The sequence below is a fragment of the Tursiops truncatus genome, chromosome 18 (genome assembly GCF_011762595.2).
Source record: "Tursiops truncatus isolate mTurTru1 chromosome 18, mTurTru1.mat.Y, whole genome shotgun sequence".
NCBI classification, from domain to species: Eukaryota; Metazoa; Chordata; class Mammalia; order Artiodactyla; family Delphinidae; genus Tursiops; species Tursiops truncatus.
This window is the reverse complement of record NC_047051.1, coordinates 5362498-5379797: the sequence shown is the minus strand read 5'-3', so window position 1 is coordinate 5379797 and position 17300 is coordinate 5362498. Positions and strand designations below refer to the sequence as shown.

At 54.6% G+C, this 17300-nt stretch overlaps 1 protein-coding gene across 1 annotated transcript; it reads right to left on the bottom strand.

Annotated features, from left to right (window-relative positions):
* Positions 1-4791: 4791 nt before the first annotated feature.
* On the bottom strand, positions 4792-9196 carry PDX1 (pancreatic and duodenal homeobox 1). Its single transcript, XM_019936828.3, has 2 exons — positions 8764-9196; positions 4792-5237 (listed from the first exon to the last, which is right to left on the bottom strand). Exons 1-2 carry the CDS (start codon positions 9194-9196, stop codon positions 4792-4794), a joined length of 879 nt encoding a protein of 292 aa, XP_019792387.2.
* Between the last annotated feature and the right edge of the window lie 8104 nt (positions 9197-17300).

The following is a 17300-nucleotide window of genomic DNA, read 5'->3' as shown; positions in this document are numbered from 1 at the left end:
CGTGCAATAATTCAGCAATCAGCCAGCTTCTACCAAAGTTCCAACTTGTGTTCTTCTAAAGACAGCTTTTCCTGCCTGCAAACACTGTGTCAACACAGAGAATTGAGACAGTTTACCTGAGTGGACAGTTTTCATCAGCAGCAATGTCATCAGGCCCTTGGGAGATGGCTGCGCTGGGCGGGGAAATAAAAAGAGTATATAGTAAGGTGTCCGTGGTTCCTACCTACACCCTGATCGTTGTCACCACTGCAGTCCACATAAGACATACCCTAAACACATGCACACAAATGCACACAGGCCAACAAACAAAACCAGACACACGAAGATAGACTCACCCTAAGACACACCCACACCTACATAGAAACCCAGATCTGGGGAGAAAGAGAAGGAGGAAGAGAATGGGAATGGAAGAACAGGCAGACTTCACCGACTTGAAAGGGCAATGCCATACTTAGGTTTCATGCAAACTTAAATGCATTGAACGGAACTAGTTGAAGGAGAGGATGTGGAGAGAGGGATGGCCCTGGACGCAGGGCCAAGTTTAATCTGGGAAATCAAAGCAGCCTTTGTGGTTCAAAAGGAGAAATTTGGGGAACCTGAGTGACTCCTATGGACTCTGATCAGTTCACCGATAATCAGTCCAATCTCCGATTGGGACGACCAGGCAAGTGCGGCTTCCAGACGTGTCGGCACAGAGAGCAAGAGCCCAGTAAACCTTGCTGGATGCATTCCGGCGCCAGTCCCGGATCGAAAGGGGCAAGTGAATTGCAGATGCCAAACCCGTTGAAAACAATAGGCAGGACCTGAAATCACCACCAACTCAGATGTTGTTATTGCGTGGTATGAGTTTGGCTTTTAAGGTGAGAACGTCTTCGAGTAACCGTAAGCAAAACTACAGGAAGGACTTTATTGCGAAAGAAAGGGGGACTTTGTCGGGCACTGTTGCGGACACCATGAGACCCGACGCTGTGCACGAGGAGGCCCGGGTCCTCGACCCCGGCGCCGGCTCCCCGTGGCTCCTGGTGTTGGACGTGTGTGTCTGTGGCGCGGAGCCCGCGCGGGATCTTGCGGCGCCCGCGCGGGATCTTGCGGCGCCCGCGCGGGATCTTCCGGAGCCCGGGACTACAGTCGTGGGCTGAGCCCGGACAGTGCTGAAGCCGCCTGGTCTGCGCGCGCCATCGGCGCCCGGCGGCGCTCCACGATCGTACCTCACCGCGGATGGAAGATTCCGGGAGGAACGGTGGGGTTCATGGTCCAGCGGGGATGCCCTTCGGGAAGTGGCGGACGTGGAGGCGCGGACGGCGAGCCGGGGATGCTGCGGCGCTCGGGCCGACGCGCGCTCGCAGCGGCTGCGCTCTGCGTTGGCCGAAACCCCGTCTCCCTCCGCGCCGAGGCCGCTTTCCCGGGCGTTCGCGGTGTGCGTCTGTTCACTGAGGGCGAGGAGCGCGCCGTGCCTGAGGAGCAGAGGGAGGCTGGCAGCCCCACAGCGGAGGTGGGTATCGCGGTCGAAAGAGGCCGGGCTGGCTGATTTGTTTCGGGCTCCAGGGAGGTCTCACTGTTCAGGACTCCTCACGCGAGAGTCTGGGCCGCGTGCGTGGGCTCGGCTGGCAGGTCCGAGCGCCCCAGCGCCCCGTCGGCCGAGGGTGGCCGCTCAGACTCGGAGACGCGCACGTCCAGCCGCACGCGGGTCGCCCGGTGGGGCCTGACCTGGACCCAGTGGCCGGAGGGGTCGGGACTACGCGCTCCGTCCCGCTTCGGGTGAGGCCCCGCGTGGCTCCGGCCCGAGCTCGCTCGCCCTCCTTCCTGTCTTCCGGGCGCATCTGGCGAGCCGGGCTCCGCTCTCCGCCGCCTCCCTGGGTCTCCCTGGGAGACCGGCCTCTAATGGCAACTACACTTCGCCGCCGCCACCACGTGCCCTGGCGACTGTGCGCCAGGCCCGGTAATAAACTTGAAGGACATCATCTCATTTCGTCCTTGTGCTGAGCCCATTTTATGGAAGGGGAAACACAGAATTCAGGGGTTTGTTCCAGGGCCCGCGTAGTTAAGGGTTGGGGGGACCGAAAGCCGGGCCTCTTCTGCGCGGCGGCCGGAGCCCCAGCCCAGCAGAGCGGCAGAGCCGCACGCCGGCCGGAGTCAGACCGCGCCCTCCGCCGCCGAGCCCGGCCCCGGGCGGCCCGCGCCTCTTCTCCTCGGGTTGGCGAACCCTGGAACCCCCAGCGGGGAGGCCGCGGCGCGCGGTTGGGCCCGGAGCCTCGGAGAGGGCGGCGGCTTCCGCGTGGAGCCCTGAAGACCTCCTTGGCCTCAGAGGACAAGCCACCGCACCTCCAGCAACCGGGAGGCCGAGCTCCAGCAGGTAGGTCCTCCCTCCACCCCACGGCATCAGCTTCCCTGGTGTCAGATGAGGACAGCCTCTCCTGGTGAAGGATGCTGTGGGCAGTCTATTTATGAGGAAGGGCGGCGTTAAAACTAGGACGCGCTCAGTAAAGATCAGTGGTTATATGAACAAGAGGAGGTTTGTCAAAGGAGAGGGGCTGCAGGAGACTCGGGAAGTCTCTGCAGCTGCGATTCCCCAGCTGCTTCCGAAAATGATGATGATAATAAAACAACCAATATTTGTGGAGGGATAACTACTTTCTAGATACTGAATTCAGCGCTTTACATGTATTCTTTGGTTTAAACCTCACAACTCTATGAGGAGGTATCCGCTTTCACTTTACGGATGAGAAAAGCGAGGCAGGGGGAAGTGGAGTAATTTTATCAGGGTCACGGCTGGTATTTGAGGGACCCGAGGTCTGAATGTAGTCTTGCTAGACTCCAGAGCCCAGGCGGGTGTGGAGAGGCTGCAGGGGCTCACAGCCTGTGAGACGTCTCACTGATGAGGAAGTTCTCCTTTCTGATCCACAGAACCTTCTTTTATTCGGAGGGGCGTTATGACTCGATTTCTCTCTCTCTCTCAAGAAAACCGCACACGCACAAAAAAACAATAACAATAAAACCCAAAAAGCAGAAACAAAAACCACCAACAAAGCAAAAACAAACCCTGCATCTCTTTGCAAACGAAAATAATAGCGGCGACTCTTGGGAGTGAGCCGTTGTCTCGGAACCGGTGGAAACGCTGGGGAGGCGCCTTCAGGCGTGCACTGGGGCTGTGCTGCCCGTCCAAGGGCCGCGGGGAGGAGCAGGGTGGCCCGGAGGTTGGAAGCCCACTACGTCGGGGCCTGCGTTCCCCTAACACAAGACACTCTTGGCCCTCGGGCTCCAGGGGTGGAAACTCATCCAGAGCAACACTTCCTTCGGAGGAGCCCCCGAAAAACGCCTCGCCTGGACGGCCACTTTGGGCGTTTCTCTGTCCCCCTCGGTGCGGGGCCGGGTGGCATCTCTGGCTCTGCGCTTATTCATCGACAGCCCGCCACACTCCGAAACCCCATGCCTATGGGCTCTACTGCCTAAGAAATTAATTCATTTTCAGAAGTGACTCCTAAATTTACAATGAAACAAAACAAAACACCTGAAAATCCACCTGCTGATACGCTTTCCCAACCTAAAACCCAAACGTGGTGCCTAACCGGGTTTTCCCTGGTTAGTGCCAAAAAAAAAAAAAAAGCTGCTTTAATTTTTTAAATGAATTGGAATCATTGCACTGCAAGAAGGGTTTGATACAAAGCAAGCGGAATCAATTTTCTTCTCTTTCCACGTTATCTGTATTTATTAAACGTTTTCCACAAACATCGTCTGAACACGAGGCCCAGACCCTGAAACAAGCAACTGACCTGGAAACCACAGACCTGTTTGCAAAGAACTGTTAGGTAATTTTAAAACTTTAAATAAAAAGAACCATCTTGCCTGAAATTCCCCAACCACATACATTTTCATCATCTCTAAGGATGAGGAAATCATACCCTGTGGATAGTTTCCAAGGTGGGTCAGGCCACCCTGATTGTCCCCACACAGTCTTCCCTGCCCTGAGATCAGGAACCAGATCCCCATCTGGAATAGAAAGCTCCAGATATCTTCAGTGTAGTGATTGCTCAGGGGCCGTCTTTCTTCCCCCAAACCTTCGCTCCAGGCCCATCTCCCCTTGCCGTCTCTGGGAGTTTGGGCACAAAGGGGTGTACAGCGATGCTGTCGCTGCCCCTGTGCCCCAGCCCTGCCACCACCCAGCCACGCTTGCAAGACATTCTTTTCTTCAGAGGAAAGAGGTGGAGGCTGAAGGATGTGTACTGGTGAAGGATGTGGTTCTGCTAAAAGGATTAAAAAAGAAGAGGAGAAGGAGGAATTATTCTATTCCATGGGCATTGATTTCACTAGGTCTTTGAAACTTCAGATGTTTCCTTTCAGTTATTTCTAAACGTTAAGGCAGAGGCTGGAGTAAAAATGGCTCTGTTCCCCGGGCAGGTTGAGGCGCTCCATCCAGTTTGCCTGCTGTGTTGGGGACGGTTCCAGTTTGTATAGTTTCTGTTGTCCTTTGAAGAGCCGGCTTCTCTAAAGAGGTCCACGGTTCTGGAGTGATGGTACCTGCACGGCAGCACAGACGTTGCCAGTCCAACAGTATCACCCAAAGAGGCCCCAGATATTTCAGAAAACGTCTCTTCTCCTTCCAGAAGGTGGGCCAACGTCTCCCCACCGCGCCCCAGTTGGCACTAGGCGCCTCACAGCCCGGGCTCTCCCCTCCAGTCTGGGGTGGGCCGCCCAGCTCCTGCCCCAGCGAACGGCCTGGACCAGTGGTCACACCCGGGGTCCTGGGTCCGCGCCTCCCTCCTTTTGCCACCGGGCAGGGAGGAGCCCCATCTGTCACCGAGATTCTTGCGGTCGCAGAGGCGCCACACTGGAAGGCTGAGGCGACGCGCTAAGGCCAGGCGGCAGGCGGCCCTCCCGGGCGGCGGCGGGGACCGCGGGCGGCACAGCACCCCCGGGGGGCGGCGGGGGCGGCAGCGCCAGCAGCTCCTCGCCCGAGGTCACCGCGCAGTCCTGCTCGGGCTCCGCGTCCCTACCGCCCGCGGCCACGGTCCCGCCGCTGCGCTTCTTGTCCTCCTCCTTTTTCCACTTCATTCGGCGGTTTTGGAACCAGATCTTGATGTGTCTCTCTGTCAAGTTCAGCATGACGGCCAGCTCCACCCGGCGCGGCCTGGAGATGTATTTGTTGAACAGGAATTCCTTCTCCAGCTCCAGCAGCTGCGCGCGAGTGTAAGCGGTGCGCGTCCGCTTGTTCTCCTCTGGCTCCGCTGCGTAGGCACCACCTGCGGGCGACACAGCACGTGAATGTGGTCCCTGATCCCTGGCTTCTCCTGCCTGTCCCCACCCGTGCAGTCCAACCCTTTTGCCCCAATCCTAGGAGCCCTGACCCCTTCCCAGCCGCTCCGGCCACCGAGCTCAGGCCCTCTATCCGAGAGCCCAGTCTGGGGCACGCAGCCCTTCCCTAGTACGGTTTGCCTTTTCTTGGAGGTCAAAGCTGCATGGGTTCTCTCCGTGGCTCTATCAACGAGTGGTTCTAGAATGTTGGTTCACTTAACCGCTGTTTGGGTTGGTGCCGATTAAAATGCACATAACAGAGATCTAAACCGACTGGATTCTACCAAGGCAAAAGAATGTCTTTAATACAGTACTTAAAAAAAACCTTTCTGACGATGACCCACAGTAACAAATACATTTCAGATCATCACCCAGTTCACACACTGATATGTGTAACTGCCACACAAAAAAATTTAGGACCTTAAACCAAACTTTACCACCTATGATGCTATCTAATTTCTCCTATTGTTTACTGTTTCATTAAAAACAAGGTTTCAACCCAGTAAATGGATTTCACGACCGACTAATGGGTGCAACCTTCAGTTTGAAAAACCTTGAGCTAATAAAATTCCCGAGGTTATGACATATATTGTCATATCTGACCATATATTATCTCTCTATCAAGTTATACTGTAGTCAGCCCCAACTCAAGAACTGGTAAATTCTCTATAATTGTCATTCTAACCTCGGCTGGGCACCTGCCCTGGACGAGAAGGGAGAAACCATTCTGAGCCCCGGAGAAGGTCAACCCCAGCCTCTGTGTCCTGGGCCCCAAATACTGGCCAAGGCAGGAGGGGAGGCTAGGGAGGGGAGCCTCGGGGCCGGATCCCCCACTGGGGAGCTGAGAGCCTGGCAGGGTAGAGGAGCCCCGAGCCCGGGTGGTGCGGAAGCAACAGCCAGGCCCGGCCTGGTAGATTAGCACCGCTCACCCGGTGTTTGTGGCTGTGCGCCTCCAGGCCCTGATCTTTTCCTTTCTGGGTGACATGCCGACTGCGCCCAGGCTGTGGACTCTGGGGCGGTGAGTTCCAGCGAAACACAGGGAAGAGTCCTAAATCGGCGTGTACGTAGGGCAGAGGTATGTGACATTTCTCCTGCAACTAGAGTTGAAAAGCTAGTGTGTGTGTTTCTAGAATACAAGCCACCAGGGGTTTCCCCTCAGGCCAAAAGGAGGTGCCCAGAAGCCAAGGCAGAGGCTCTGGTCCGAGTCAGCAGAGTCCTGCTTGCTGGGGGCGTCTCTCGGAGTCTGAACACTTCCAAGCCTTCCTTGGCTTGGGAGAGAAACGAGGGAGCCTTAAAAGAACGTCTGAAAAGGTCCTCTGAAGTTCGTAAATTCAACCCACAACCTCGCGGGGCTTTGGCCCTTTTTCGGCAGCCTCCCCAAAGCTCTCTGAGAGGCTGCGCAAGGCCCACTAGCCCAGGGGTGCTGTGCCTAGGATGAGTTGGCAGGGGGTGAAGGCGTAGGATGGAGGCTGTTGGGAAGACGTCAGGACCCCCAGCCTGCACTGTTCTCCAAGGCGCAGGGGGAGGCGTTTAGGGGCAAGCCCGCCAGCAAGGCAGCCGCCGTTCATTTCTTAGGGCGAGGGTTTTGGAAGTTCCTGTTGTTAGTAGTATGCATATCCGATCTACGTATAAAGGCCCTTTGGTCACTTCTTTCTCTCCAGGGGTGTGAAACCCCAGTAGGAGCGGGCAGGCGGGCTCCCAGACCCTTGAAGTTTGGTTCCTTCCAGAGCTTCCGGGGAGGACGGCCCTGGCTGCAGCAGCATCGTGCAAGCAGCTGCCCGGAGGGCGCCTCCCGCCCCCCAGCCCCCGGCGGGCTGAGCCTGCAGTGGGTCAGAGGGCGCAGGCAAAGGCCCCTCCGACCGCGACTCTCCAGCTCGAGGAAGTCACCCTTCCAGAGCTACCCCATGCCCCGGCAAGGCTGCCGATTTTCCTTCGGGTTTTCCTTTCCGGCTCTTTCGGTCCGCCCGAGCCCAAGCTCCACCCGAGCAGCAGTAACACCCCCGGGAGGTGGGAAGTTACCCCACCGCAGAAAGGCTTTTTCGGGTCCTCCCTCGCATTCTTCCTGGGGAGGCCGCGAGGAGGGCCGGGGATTCGAGAAATGCGCGCCCCCAGCCCCCAGCGCGCCGTGGGAAGGGGGCCCGGGCGGGAGGCAGCTCCTGGCAGGAGACTACGGACTGGGAGTCCCGCGCCCACGGCCCGGGGACGCCGTCCTCCCGCCTCCCAAGAATCCCGCATTTGCCAAGGCTCCGAGGCCTTTGGCCGCGGCCGCGTGGGCTGAGGAAGGGTCGTGCGGGGTTTCGCCACCGGTGGGGAAGATCGCGGCCGAGTTTGGACCCTGTTCTGCCTCAGGACCTGCCCGGTCCCCACACAGCCTTCGCGAGAAAGTGGGGAGAGGCGAGCCCCGGGGATGAGCCCGGATCTCCCCAAGCCCGTCTTGGCTGCGCAAGGGGCAGAGTTGGGCAGGCTAGCCAGACTCGGCAGGCGGGGGCCGAGGATTCCCGGGGCGGGGGGCGCGGGCACCTCCAGCCTCTTTCCCCTGACTCCCGACTGTTAGTTGGAAGGAAAAGAAAAGTCCACTATTTGCAGTGCAGGTGTGACTAGAAGTGGCTTCGGCACGGAAGCGATAAGATTGTGTGGCGGCCGCAGAGGCCGCGCCAGAACTCGCCGCCGGCTCTGGGCCGGGAAGACCTTCCGTTACAGGCCGGCGCCTGGGGCTCCCTGTTTCGCCTGTGCCAGAGGGCATCTCCTTCCTCGAACTGACTGGCAGGGACGCAGCGCGGGGAGAGCCCGTCAAACACTTCCGTTGGTTCAAAAGTGAATGAGCATCGCAGACGCCTCTCCCAGCTGCTCGGCTTCGAGGGTGAGCGACCAGTCCTCGGCCCTGCGGTGACCCCCAGCCCCGGCCGCTGGACACCTTGCACGCTTGGGTACGGCTTTCCTTCTCTGCTTTTCTGCACCTACTTAGTGCCCCTGAGACGGCCTGGCTTTCTTTACTGGAGCCGCCCGCGGGGGTTGGGGGCGGTGCTCAAGGCGAGAAGGGGCCCGGGGCTCCGAAGGCGCGCTCCGGCCGGGCCGGGAGCATCCCAGAGCCCTGCTCGGCTCCCTCGGCGCGCCCTCCCGGGAGTCCTGGGCGGGCGGACCCCCACCTGGGGGAGGATTGGAGGGTACGAGGCCTTGAGCTCGGCCAGGCCTAGGCTCGCAGGGAGAGCGCGGGCTCCTGGAGTTCAGCGGACAGGGAAGGAAGGACTTTAGGCTGCCAGGAAGAGAGCTGAGTGGGAAAGACGCTCCAAGTTGGACCAGAAAAGCGCTTCTTTGCAAAATGGCCTGGTTAGCTCCCTGTATGCTTTAGTCCGACTCTAGGTTATCCATAGGGTCTGGGGACGCAAACTGGGAGAGAGTCCTGGGAAGCGCTTGGAGGTAGGGGCAGCCGGGTGGAGACCGGGTGAGGACAAAGCGGGCGGGAGCCAGGCTTACCTGCCCACTGGCCTTTCCACGCGTGAGCCTTGGTAGACTTCATCCACGGGAAAGGCAGCTGGACGCGGCAGGGCTCCTCCAGGGCGCCCGGCTCAGCTCCATCCGGGAAGGGCCCGGCCGGCGGGCGGGGGAGCGCGAGCTGAGCCGGGAGGTGGTGGTGGAGGTGCGCCACCGCGGGGTCGTCGGCGAGCGGGGGCACCTCGTACGGGGAGATGTCCGGAGGGCTGCCCTGCTCCAGCGCGCTCAGGGCGCCCGAGAATGGAGGCGGCGGCGGCGGCGGCGGCGGCGGCAGCGGCGGCAGCGGCGGGGGCTGGCGGCCCATGTACAGGCACGCAGGGGGGCTGGCGCTGAACTCTGGCGCCGGGCCCCGCTGGAACGCGCAAGGGTCCTTGTACAGCTGCGTGGCCGCGTAGTACTGCTCCTCGCCATTCATGGCTGCCGCCCGGCCTTGCGGACCGGGAGAAGGGGGCTGGAGCCAGGGACTTGGAGCTGTGCGGCGCTCCCACTCCCGGAGGCACCCCTGCAGCTTTGACAGCTCGGCACCGCTCGGAGAGGTGACCCGGTGCCGGCGGGACGGGCGGGCGGCCGCCGCGCCATAGGCTCCGCTGTGCCCCACGTGGCTCTGCCTGAGGCCATTATTGGCCTGGCTGGCTGCCTTAAGAAGCCGGGCCCAGGTACCCACGAGCGCCTGAACGTTTCAGTTTTCTCTTTCAGCCGAGTTTACTACACCTGTATGTGCAGTTGGCAGTACTCGCCAAAGTGGGGCACGAATGAAATTACTAGACTTTCTGTTCACTTATAGAAACATATTTTCCTCATACGTTAAACAGTCTATTTTCCTTGTACGTTTGATAATATACATATTAGTTCATTGGTATAATTTATAAATATACATCTGTTGCGGTTGTACACAGACTTTTAAAAAATTGTTAGGGAATACGGTCAAAATATTTTGCGGACCCCAGCTCTACAGGTCGGAAGCAGTTGGTTCTATTTTATTTATGAAACTTGTACACAACCACGAGTGATGTCAGTGAACTGGCACATAAAGATCCAGGATTCGCAGTATGTTTTTGCCTGTGGCTGTGCTCCGGGGATTTCTGGAGTGTAAACTATAACTTCAGAAGCATTCACAGTGGCTTCTAAATTTTTTAAAACGGAAAGGCATTATTAATTTTTGATTTTGGGAAATTGGGGTTCATTTGGCCAGCTCAGAATGCAGGTTCCTACAGTGGCAAGGGGGAAAAGAAGTAGCGTCCCCTCTTGTGTCTCGGAGGCGGGGGCAGGGGCTTGGCCCCCGGTTTCCAGATCCTAGATGGCTCCCCACGGATCCCGAGACCTGGCCGGAGTCCGTCAGCTGCAGAACATCGATTCCCGCGTCCGACTGAAACAAGGCAGGCCTGGGAGAGGAGCGTTCAGAAAAGAAAGAAAAGCGCAGCGTTTTTATGACAATGTCAGTGTTTGGCTCCCACCGATTCGGTAACTTCTGGGCCCTCTGGGGTCCTCACTGAATAGAGATGCTTTTTCGGATCCAGTGGTGCAGACGGACTATCTCCGGGTCGCGTTGGCACATAGCCTCGGACCCAGGCAGGATCAACGCCGCCGACCGGTTCGCCTTAGGCGTCCTGCCGAAGTGACCACATTCCTCGAACCGCCACGAGGGTTTTAGAAAAACTGGACACCACTGCAGAAAAGCCTGGGCAAGAGGGAGCGTGAACGACAAGGAACCAGCAAGAGGAAATCACTGCACTGACTTTCCTAAACTGCAAACTACATCCAGTCCTTTACGAGGTAGATTTAATATGTTTCCTCGTGGTGGAAATATACGAATGCATACGGATTGAGTGCGCTACCCTGAAATACGCCTCGTTTTCATTAAAAAGCAAAAGCTAGTTGGGAATCTGGACTTCTCTACAGATTCCTTCTCTTGTGAGGTGCTGGTGCCGTGTCAACATCTGTGTTGGGATGAGCGCTGGGCACCGAGTGGTCCCCGCGATGGTGGGGACGCGCGCAGCTCCGGGGGATCGTCGGAGCGCGGCTCTCGCCAAAGGGCAGGCTGAGAGCGGCCGGGCAGCGGGGGTAGTTCCGGCGATTTCTTCAGGGAAAAGGGCCACCTGCAGTCCGAGGGGGCCAGGGAGCGAAAGGCCGTGGGACCCGCGCACCTAATCTCTCCGCGCCCGCGTCAATGAGTCCATTGTTCGCGGCGTCCGCGGAGGACCCGCTATCACCGGCCGCGAGCGACCACATCGATCAGGAGGGCAGGGCTGGAGGGGGGTTGCCGGGCCGCGGCGTGTTGACCCTCGGAGATAATCTGCCGAGTCGCCGCGGGTTGACTTGGCGACGTGGTTATGAGCGGGCGGCAGCACCGCTTGGGACAAAGATCGGCCACCTTTCCCCTCCCCCTCTCTCTCTTCTCTTGCTCTCGCTCGCCTCCTCGGCGGTCCCTCTACTAGGGCGCTCCAGCAGCCCCCTCCTCCCCCTCCGCTGCTGCGGCCTCGCCCGCCCCTCCCCCCAGATCCAGAGTGTTTACTTTGCACTTCTCGTCTAATTGCACATTTCTGTAAATTGGTCTCCATTTCGATGCTTCATTTGCTCCCATTTAATATTTTTGCTCGGCCCTGCAGAAAGAAAAGAGGCACTCAGCAGAAAGCAAATCCGCCCCCCGCGCGCGCTGGCAAAATCCGGGAACCCCGGGCTGAACCACGACAACACGCGGGGGGCGAGGGGGTGTGGGCTGGAGATGTCCCACCCAGGCCTCCCCACCCTCACAGTGAGCATTTTCTGAGGCTGGCTGCCCAAAAAAGTGACCCAGGAAACCACGGCCGAACAGCCGCTTGTTATTGTTCTTATTAGGTGGGAAGAAGGTAGGGGGCTTTTTGGATTGGCTAATTGTAATGTACGTACATGTACCCGCCACCGAGCAAGGTCGTGTGTTGTGTTTCTTCTGTGGATATAGCTCAGGGTATCATAAAAGCGCCAAGTCCATTACAGGTGAAATGCATTTCCGCTCTGAATCCCCGCTGACGCCTGCGCCCCTCTCGCCTCGCACAGGCCCGGGAGCGATACTGAGCCATTAGGCGAGAGCCTTCTCGAGCCATTTAACAGCAGCTCTTATGGATAAATAAACAAAAAAGGCTGTAAACCAATTATAGTGTGGACAGTGAAAAAGTCGTTTATTAGCAGGACGTCCTGATGGCCCTCGCTGATATTGGAGGTCCTCGCCTGCCCGCTTCCCCCTTCCCTTCCCGAGGCGAGGCTTGGCCCTGGAGAACACAGGTTACCTTGTTCTCGGTCAGTGGCTGAGTCTTCCTCGGTGGTTTCACAAGCACGCCAAGGGCTGAATTTGGCTTGGCGATGAGAATTTTTAAGCCATTGTATTCCAGTGTAAAGAGGAAACAATATGTGAACATCACTTAACTCTGAGGCTGTGTTTGTGATGCATTTGTGTGGAATTTATTAGAGGGTGTCCTTTATAATTAACTTGCTGTTAAAAATAAAAATTAAATTATACCCTGAGTTGAAGCACTAAAGCTAACGACGTGATGTGTGGAATGAGAATACTCCTTCCATCATGTACTTCGAATTTTGGTAGATTACCCGGTCTTTAGTCCCCCCAGGGTAGTCATCTTTCTTACTCCAGGATTTCCTCAGAGTCTGGTACCCAGGTCTGAGAGAGGCCAAGGAAAACCTAATTTGTTCAGGAAAAAGGACCTCAGACTTTGAGTCAAAGACTTTCCATTGATTCCTAGGACAAAATAATTGAGCAAAATTAAGTGGAGAGTTGAAATTATTTTCCAGGTAATTCAGCACCCCCATCATATAGATAAATGCAGCCTAAAAATCTAATTTAATTGGACAATTGTCTGTTCTCTAACTTACTGGCTCTCTTTATGGTGAAAGAAGAGTGGAAGGGGCCCATGGGGGGCTGCACCCCAGGACTGGGCTTAGTGCTTCTCCCCCCCCCCCCACCCCGCCACTAGCCCTTTCCTCCTGTTTTTGTTTAATCCTTCTGAGGCCCTCAGTTTACTTTGCAGCTGAAAGGAAAAGTGGGAACGGAAGTCCAGACTCCAAAGGGTCTAAGCTCCCGCCTCCTCCAGCATCCCTGTGGCTGCCCTTGCAGCTCTGGGCTCATCCCCGGCCCTCACCCAGGCTCCCATCTGTGCCCTGTCATCTAGATATGCAGTCTCTAGAAACCCCAGGCCTTGTCATTTCCCTTCTCATCTTAGTCCTGGATAACCAGCTTCTTGCTTCCATTGAGGTTTCCTTTCTTAGCCCTCCACCGCCCCTCCCATCACCGATTCCTGACTAATCTTTTGTTCTCCTGGGAGCCTTTCCTTACCTCCAGGTTCCTGCTGGAGCCCAAAGAAGCCTTGACCCACACTTTCTGGTCACTCCAGCTGCTTTCCTGAGCCGTTCTGCATTTCACGTGGCTTAGTGGTTTGAAGGAGGAGTATTTTCAATTTATTGATCAAACACCTATATAGCTCTTAATGTACCTGTCTGCTATGACTTTGATGACACAAATTCAGTAGTAGACATTTGTTTTGGCTTTGGTATATGATGCAAAGGTCTTAGGAGTTGCATATACCTGTGTTCCAAATCTGCCCTGCACAAGCTGTGTCCCGTGGCAAGTTATATAAGTCCCTGAAAGCGCTCTGTCCTTATTTGTAAAATGAAACCAAAGGTACTGCTCCATGTAGTATGCCCATCGCATAGAGTAATAATAACAGCAAACACGTGGCGCCAGATACCGTTGCAAGTATTTTACGTACGTCAGTCCTCACTGAAGTCCCAGGAGGTGGGTACTATTATCCCATTTGACTGTGGAGGAAACTGAGGCATAGAGGTGTTACTGGCTGTGGAATCACACAGCCAGTAAGTGGCAGAGCCTAGATCCAAGCTGAGGAGGTCTGGTTTTAGAATCTATTCTCTTGGCCATGACATCATACTATCTTGCTATATTGTAGCACTCAAGAAATATTTTTTTATTATTTTTGTGATATTTCAATGAGACACTTCGTAGGCACTCGGTAAATGGTCATCTTTTCCTTGCTTCCCTGGCATTGCTTTTAATGCACCTACAAGCATTTAACTATTGGTAATTGCTGTAGCCCAAAGAGCCACAGAGCTCTTACCATAAGCCCATGTCTAAGGACATTCCCAGACAGGTAGGCCTGGAGAGGAATATTCAGGAACACTGAGGAAGCACTGGGTGGATATATGCCTGTGTTTTAGGGGAATATGCCCCCAAATTGGGGCCCTGCTTAAAGGGGATAGAGGAGGGGAGGGCCAGGTAGCACCCTCTCCAGCCAGCCCTGACCACACCACACAGAGAGAAACAGGGGTGGGGAGATCCGGGGCTTCTTCTCTACATCCAGGAAAGCCCAAAAGAAAGACCTGAGCCAATCACATCCTTACTGGGATGACCTCCCTGCCCCCCGCATAGGTGAGGAATGCAGCATATAAGCCCGTCTGGTAGCCAGAGACCCTTCCCACTGCACTTCCCATGGTTCTTCCATTTCCAGGTTGGAGAGGAAGCTGTCATCACAGACTCAGAGGAAACCCTCATATGGCTCAGGAGAGGAGGATTCTACTGTCCCGGCTGAAGCAGGGCTGGAATCCTGCTCCATTCCTGCCTCTTCCAGGTCACAAGGGTGGTCATTGCCACCCTGGTCTTCTTTGTGAGGGTGTAGAAACACCCTTGTCAAAGTGTTTCTTCCGCGTGTCCCCCAAATCTAAGACCCATACGAGAGTGTTAAACTTAGCAACCTATGGGGGTTGAAGTGGGAGAGGCAGCTCCAAACTCAGAACGGCCGTGCTGAGACCCTCACCCTTGGTTTTCTGTGGTGGCTCCATGCCTTCTCTTGCAGAGTTTCAAGTAAAGGCTCGTTTTTTGACTGTGGTCTCAACCCCATTGAGTTTTCCCCTTGGTAATTCTTCCTATGGTAGGTGTGGCTTAGTGTATCCTCGTGCAGAGATAAGCTGCATTTGAATACATTTATTTTATCCAGTTAGATATTGCAACACATTACGTTTAGGCAAATCCCACAAAGGTACAGACTCCTACCAATCAATGAAATCACAAGGGTTCCTAGTGTTGCTGGAAATGTGATTCACGAACCGTATGTGTCAAAATCACCGGGTTGCTTATAACATGTGATTTCTGAGCCCAATCCCAGACCAACTGAATAATCATATGGGGGGTGGCGTGGGACTTGGGATTCTGCACTTTGAATACACCCAAGGGCTTCCCTGGTGGCGCAGTGGTTAAGAATCCGCCTGCCAATGCAGGGGTCACGGGTTCGAGCCCTGGTCCGGGAAGATCCCACATGCCGCGGAGCAACTAAGCCCGTGCGCCACAACTACTGAGCCTGCGCTCTAGAGCCCGCGAGCCACAAGTACTGAGCCCGCGTGCCACAACTACTGAAGCCCGTGGGTCTAGAGCCCGTGCTCCGCAGCAAGAGAAGCCACCGCAATGAGAAACCCGCGCACCACAACGAAGAGTAGCCCCCCTCTCGCCGCAACTAGAGAAAAGCGCACGCGCAGCAACGAAGACCCGACGCAGCCAAAAAAAAATAAAAACAAATACACCCAAGGTCATTCTCATGCACACTATGAATTGAGGACAACAACAAACACTTAAACTATAATTTATTTGCTCTATGGAGGCTCATAGATACTCTTAAAGAACGAGCATGAAGCACATTCAAACTAAAATATACCTCTATGTCCTGAGATTGTTGTGAGGCTAAAGTGAGGAAGTGCATGGAAACATGCCCAAAGCATGTGATTTGAAACTCTGCATGGAAAACACACATGCAAATCCCAAACATCTTTGCAGATTTCCCCTTCTCTCTTACGCATCCATTCTTTCGCTACGTGACTAAAGAGAAAGAATCAGCATGATCTTACTTTATTATCGTGTTTTCTCCCACTGAGCTCTTTATTATTTTTTCATTTCAGAAGAATTTATTCTTAAGAAATTCACGAAATCTCAAGAGATAAATGGGAATTTACATATATTTCACGTAAGGTTTTTTGTTTGTTTGTTTGTTTGTTTTTTTTGTGGTACGTGGGCCTCTCACTGTTGCGGCCTCTCCCGTTGCGGAGCACAGGCTCCAGACGCTCAGGCTCAGCGGCCATGGCTCACGGGCCTAACTGCTCCGCGGCATGTGGGATATTCCCGGACCGGGGCACGAACCCGTGTCCCCTGCATTGGCAGGCAGACTCTCAACCACTGCGCCACCAGGGAAGCCCTCACATAACGTTTTTTAAAAAAATTTATATTTATTGGAGTATAGCTGTTTCACAATGTTGTGTTAGTTTCCACTGTACAGCCAAGTGAAGTGGAGATCCCTGTGCTATACAGAAGGTTCTCCTAAGTTACCTATTTTATACGTAATAGTGTATATATGTCAATCCCAGTCTCCCAGTTCATCCCACCCGCCTTTCCCCCCTTGGTGTCCATACGTTTGTTCTCTATGACTGTGTTTCTATTTCTGCCTTGCAAACAGGTTCATCTGTACCATCTTTCTTGATTCCACATGTATGCGTTAATATACCATATGTATTTTTCTCTTTCTGACTTACTTCACTGTGTATGACAGTCTTTAGGTCCACACGCCTCTAGAAATGACCCCATTTCGTTCCTTTTATGGCTGGGTAATATTCCATTGTATATATGTACCACATCTTCTTTATCCATTCGTCTATCAATGGGCATTTAGGTTGCTTCCATGACCTGGCTATTGTAAATAGTGCCACAATGAACATTGGGGTGCATGTGTCTTTTTGAGTTATGGTTTTCTCTGAGTATATGCCCAGTAGTGGGATTGCTGGGTCATATGGTAATTCTATTTTTAGTTTTTTAAGGAACCTCCATACTGTTCTCCACAGTGGCTGTATCAATTTACATTCCCACCAACAGTGCAACAGGGTTCCTTTTTCTCCACACCCTCTCCAGCATTTATTGTTTGTAGATTTTTTGATGATGGCCGTTCTGACCCGTGTGTGGTGATACCTCATTGTAGTTTTGATCTGCACTTCCCTAATGATTAGTGATGTTGAGCATCTTTTCATGTACCACTGAGCTCTTTAGAAACAGTGGGACTCTCCTCGGGGTGTTAATGTGGCTCCAGCGTGGGCTCAGAGAGCTTGAGCTGGGCATTTCCAGCCACAGCAGCTGACATATAAGGGCAAATAAAGGGAGACAATAAAACCGAAACAAATTGATCCATCTCCAGGCAGTACCATTAACTTGTGTCTTAATGCTCTACGCTCCCTAGACTGAACATGACCAAATAGCTTCCTTTAAAGGTAAATGAATTTTATATAATTTGCAGCTAATTCCATTTAATTCTGCCCACATGAGCATGCGATAAGGGAATGTTAAGCTGGTCAATAAGCACAGGCTAAAAGGGGGCATTCAGGAGATGGCTGGTGTTTGATTTCCAAGTGGTCTGGCTCAGCGCTGAGAACTCCAGATTACTATGAGTGTGTTGGTTTCTTGGTTGTTTGCTTTCTGTTCTCCTAGCTCC

What these genes read in the sequence shown, in the direction of transcription:
- PDX1 (XM_019936828.3), bottom strand. Translation starts at nt 9,196, where the DNA reads ATGAATGGCGAGGAGCAGTACTACGCGGCCACGCAGCTGTACAAGGAC. An exon ending in GTGGAAAGGCCAGTGGGCAG is followed by an intron (nt 5,238 to 8,763) that starts GTAAGCCTGGCT and finishes TGTCGCCCGCAG; the next exon opens with GTGGTGCCTACGCAGCGGAG.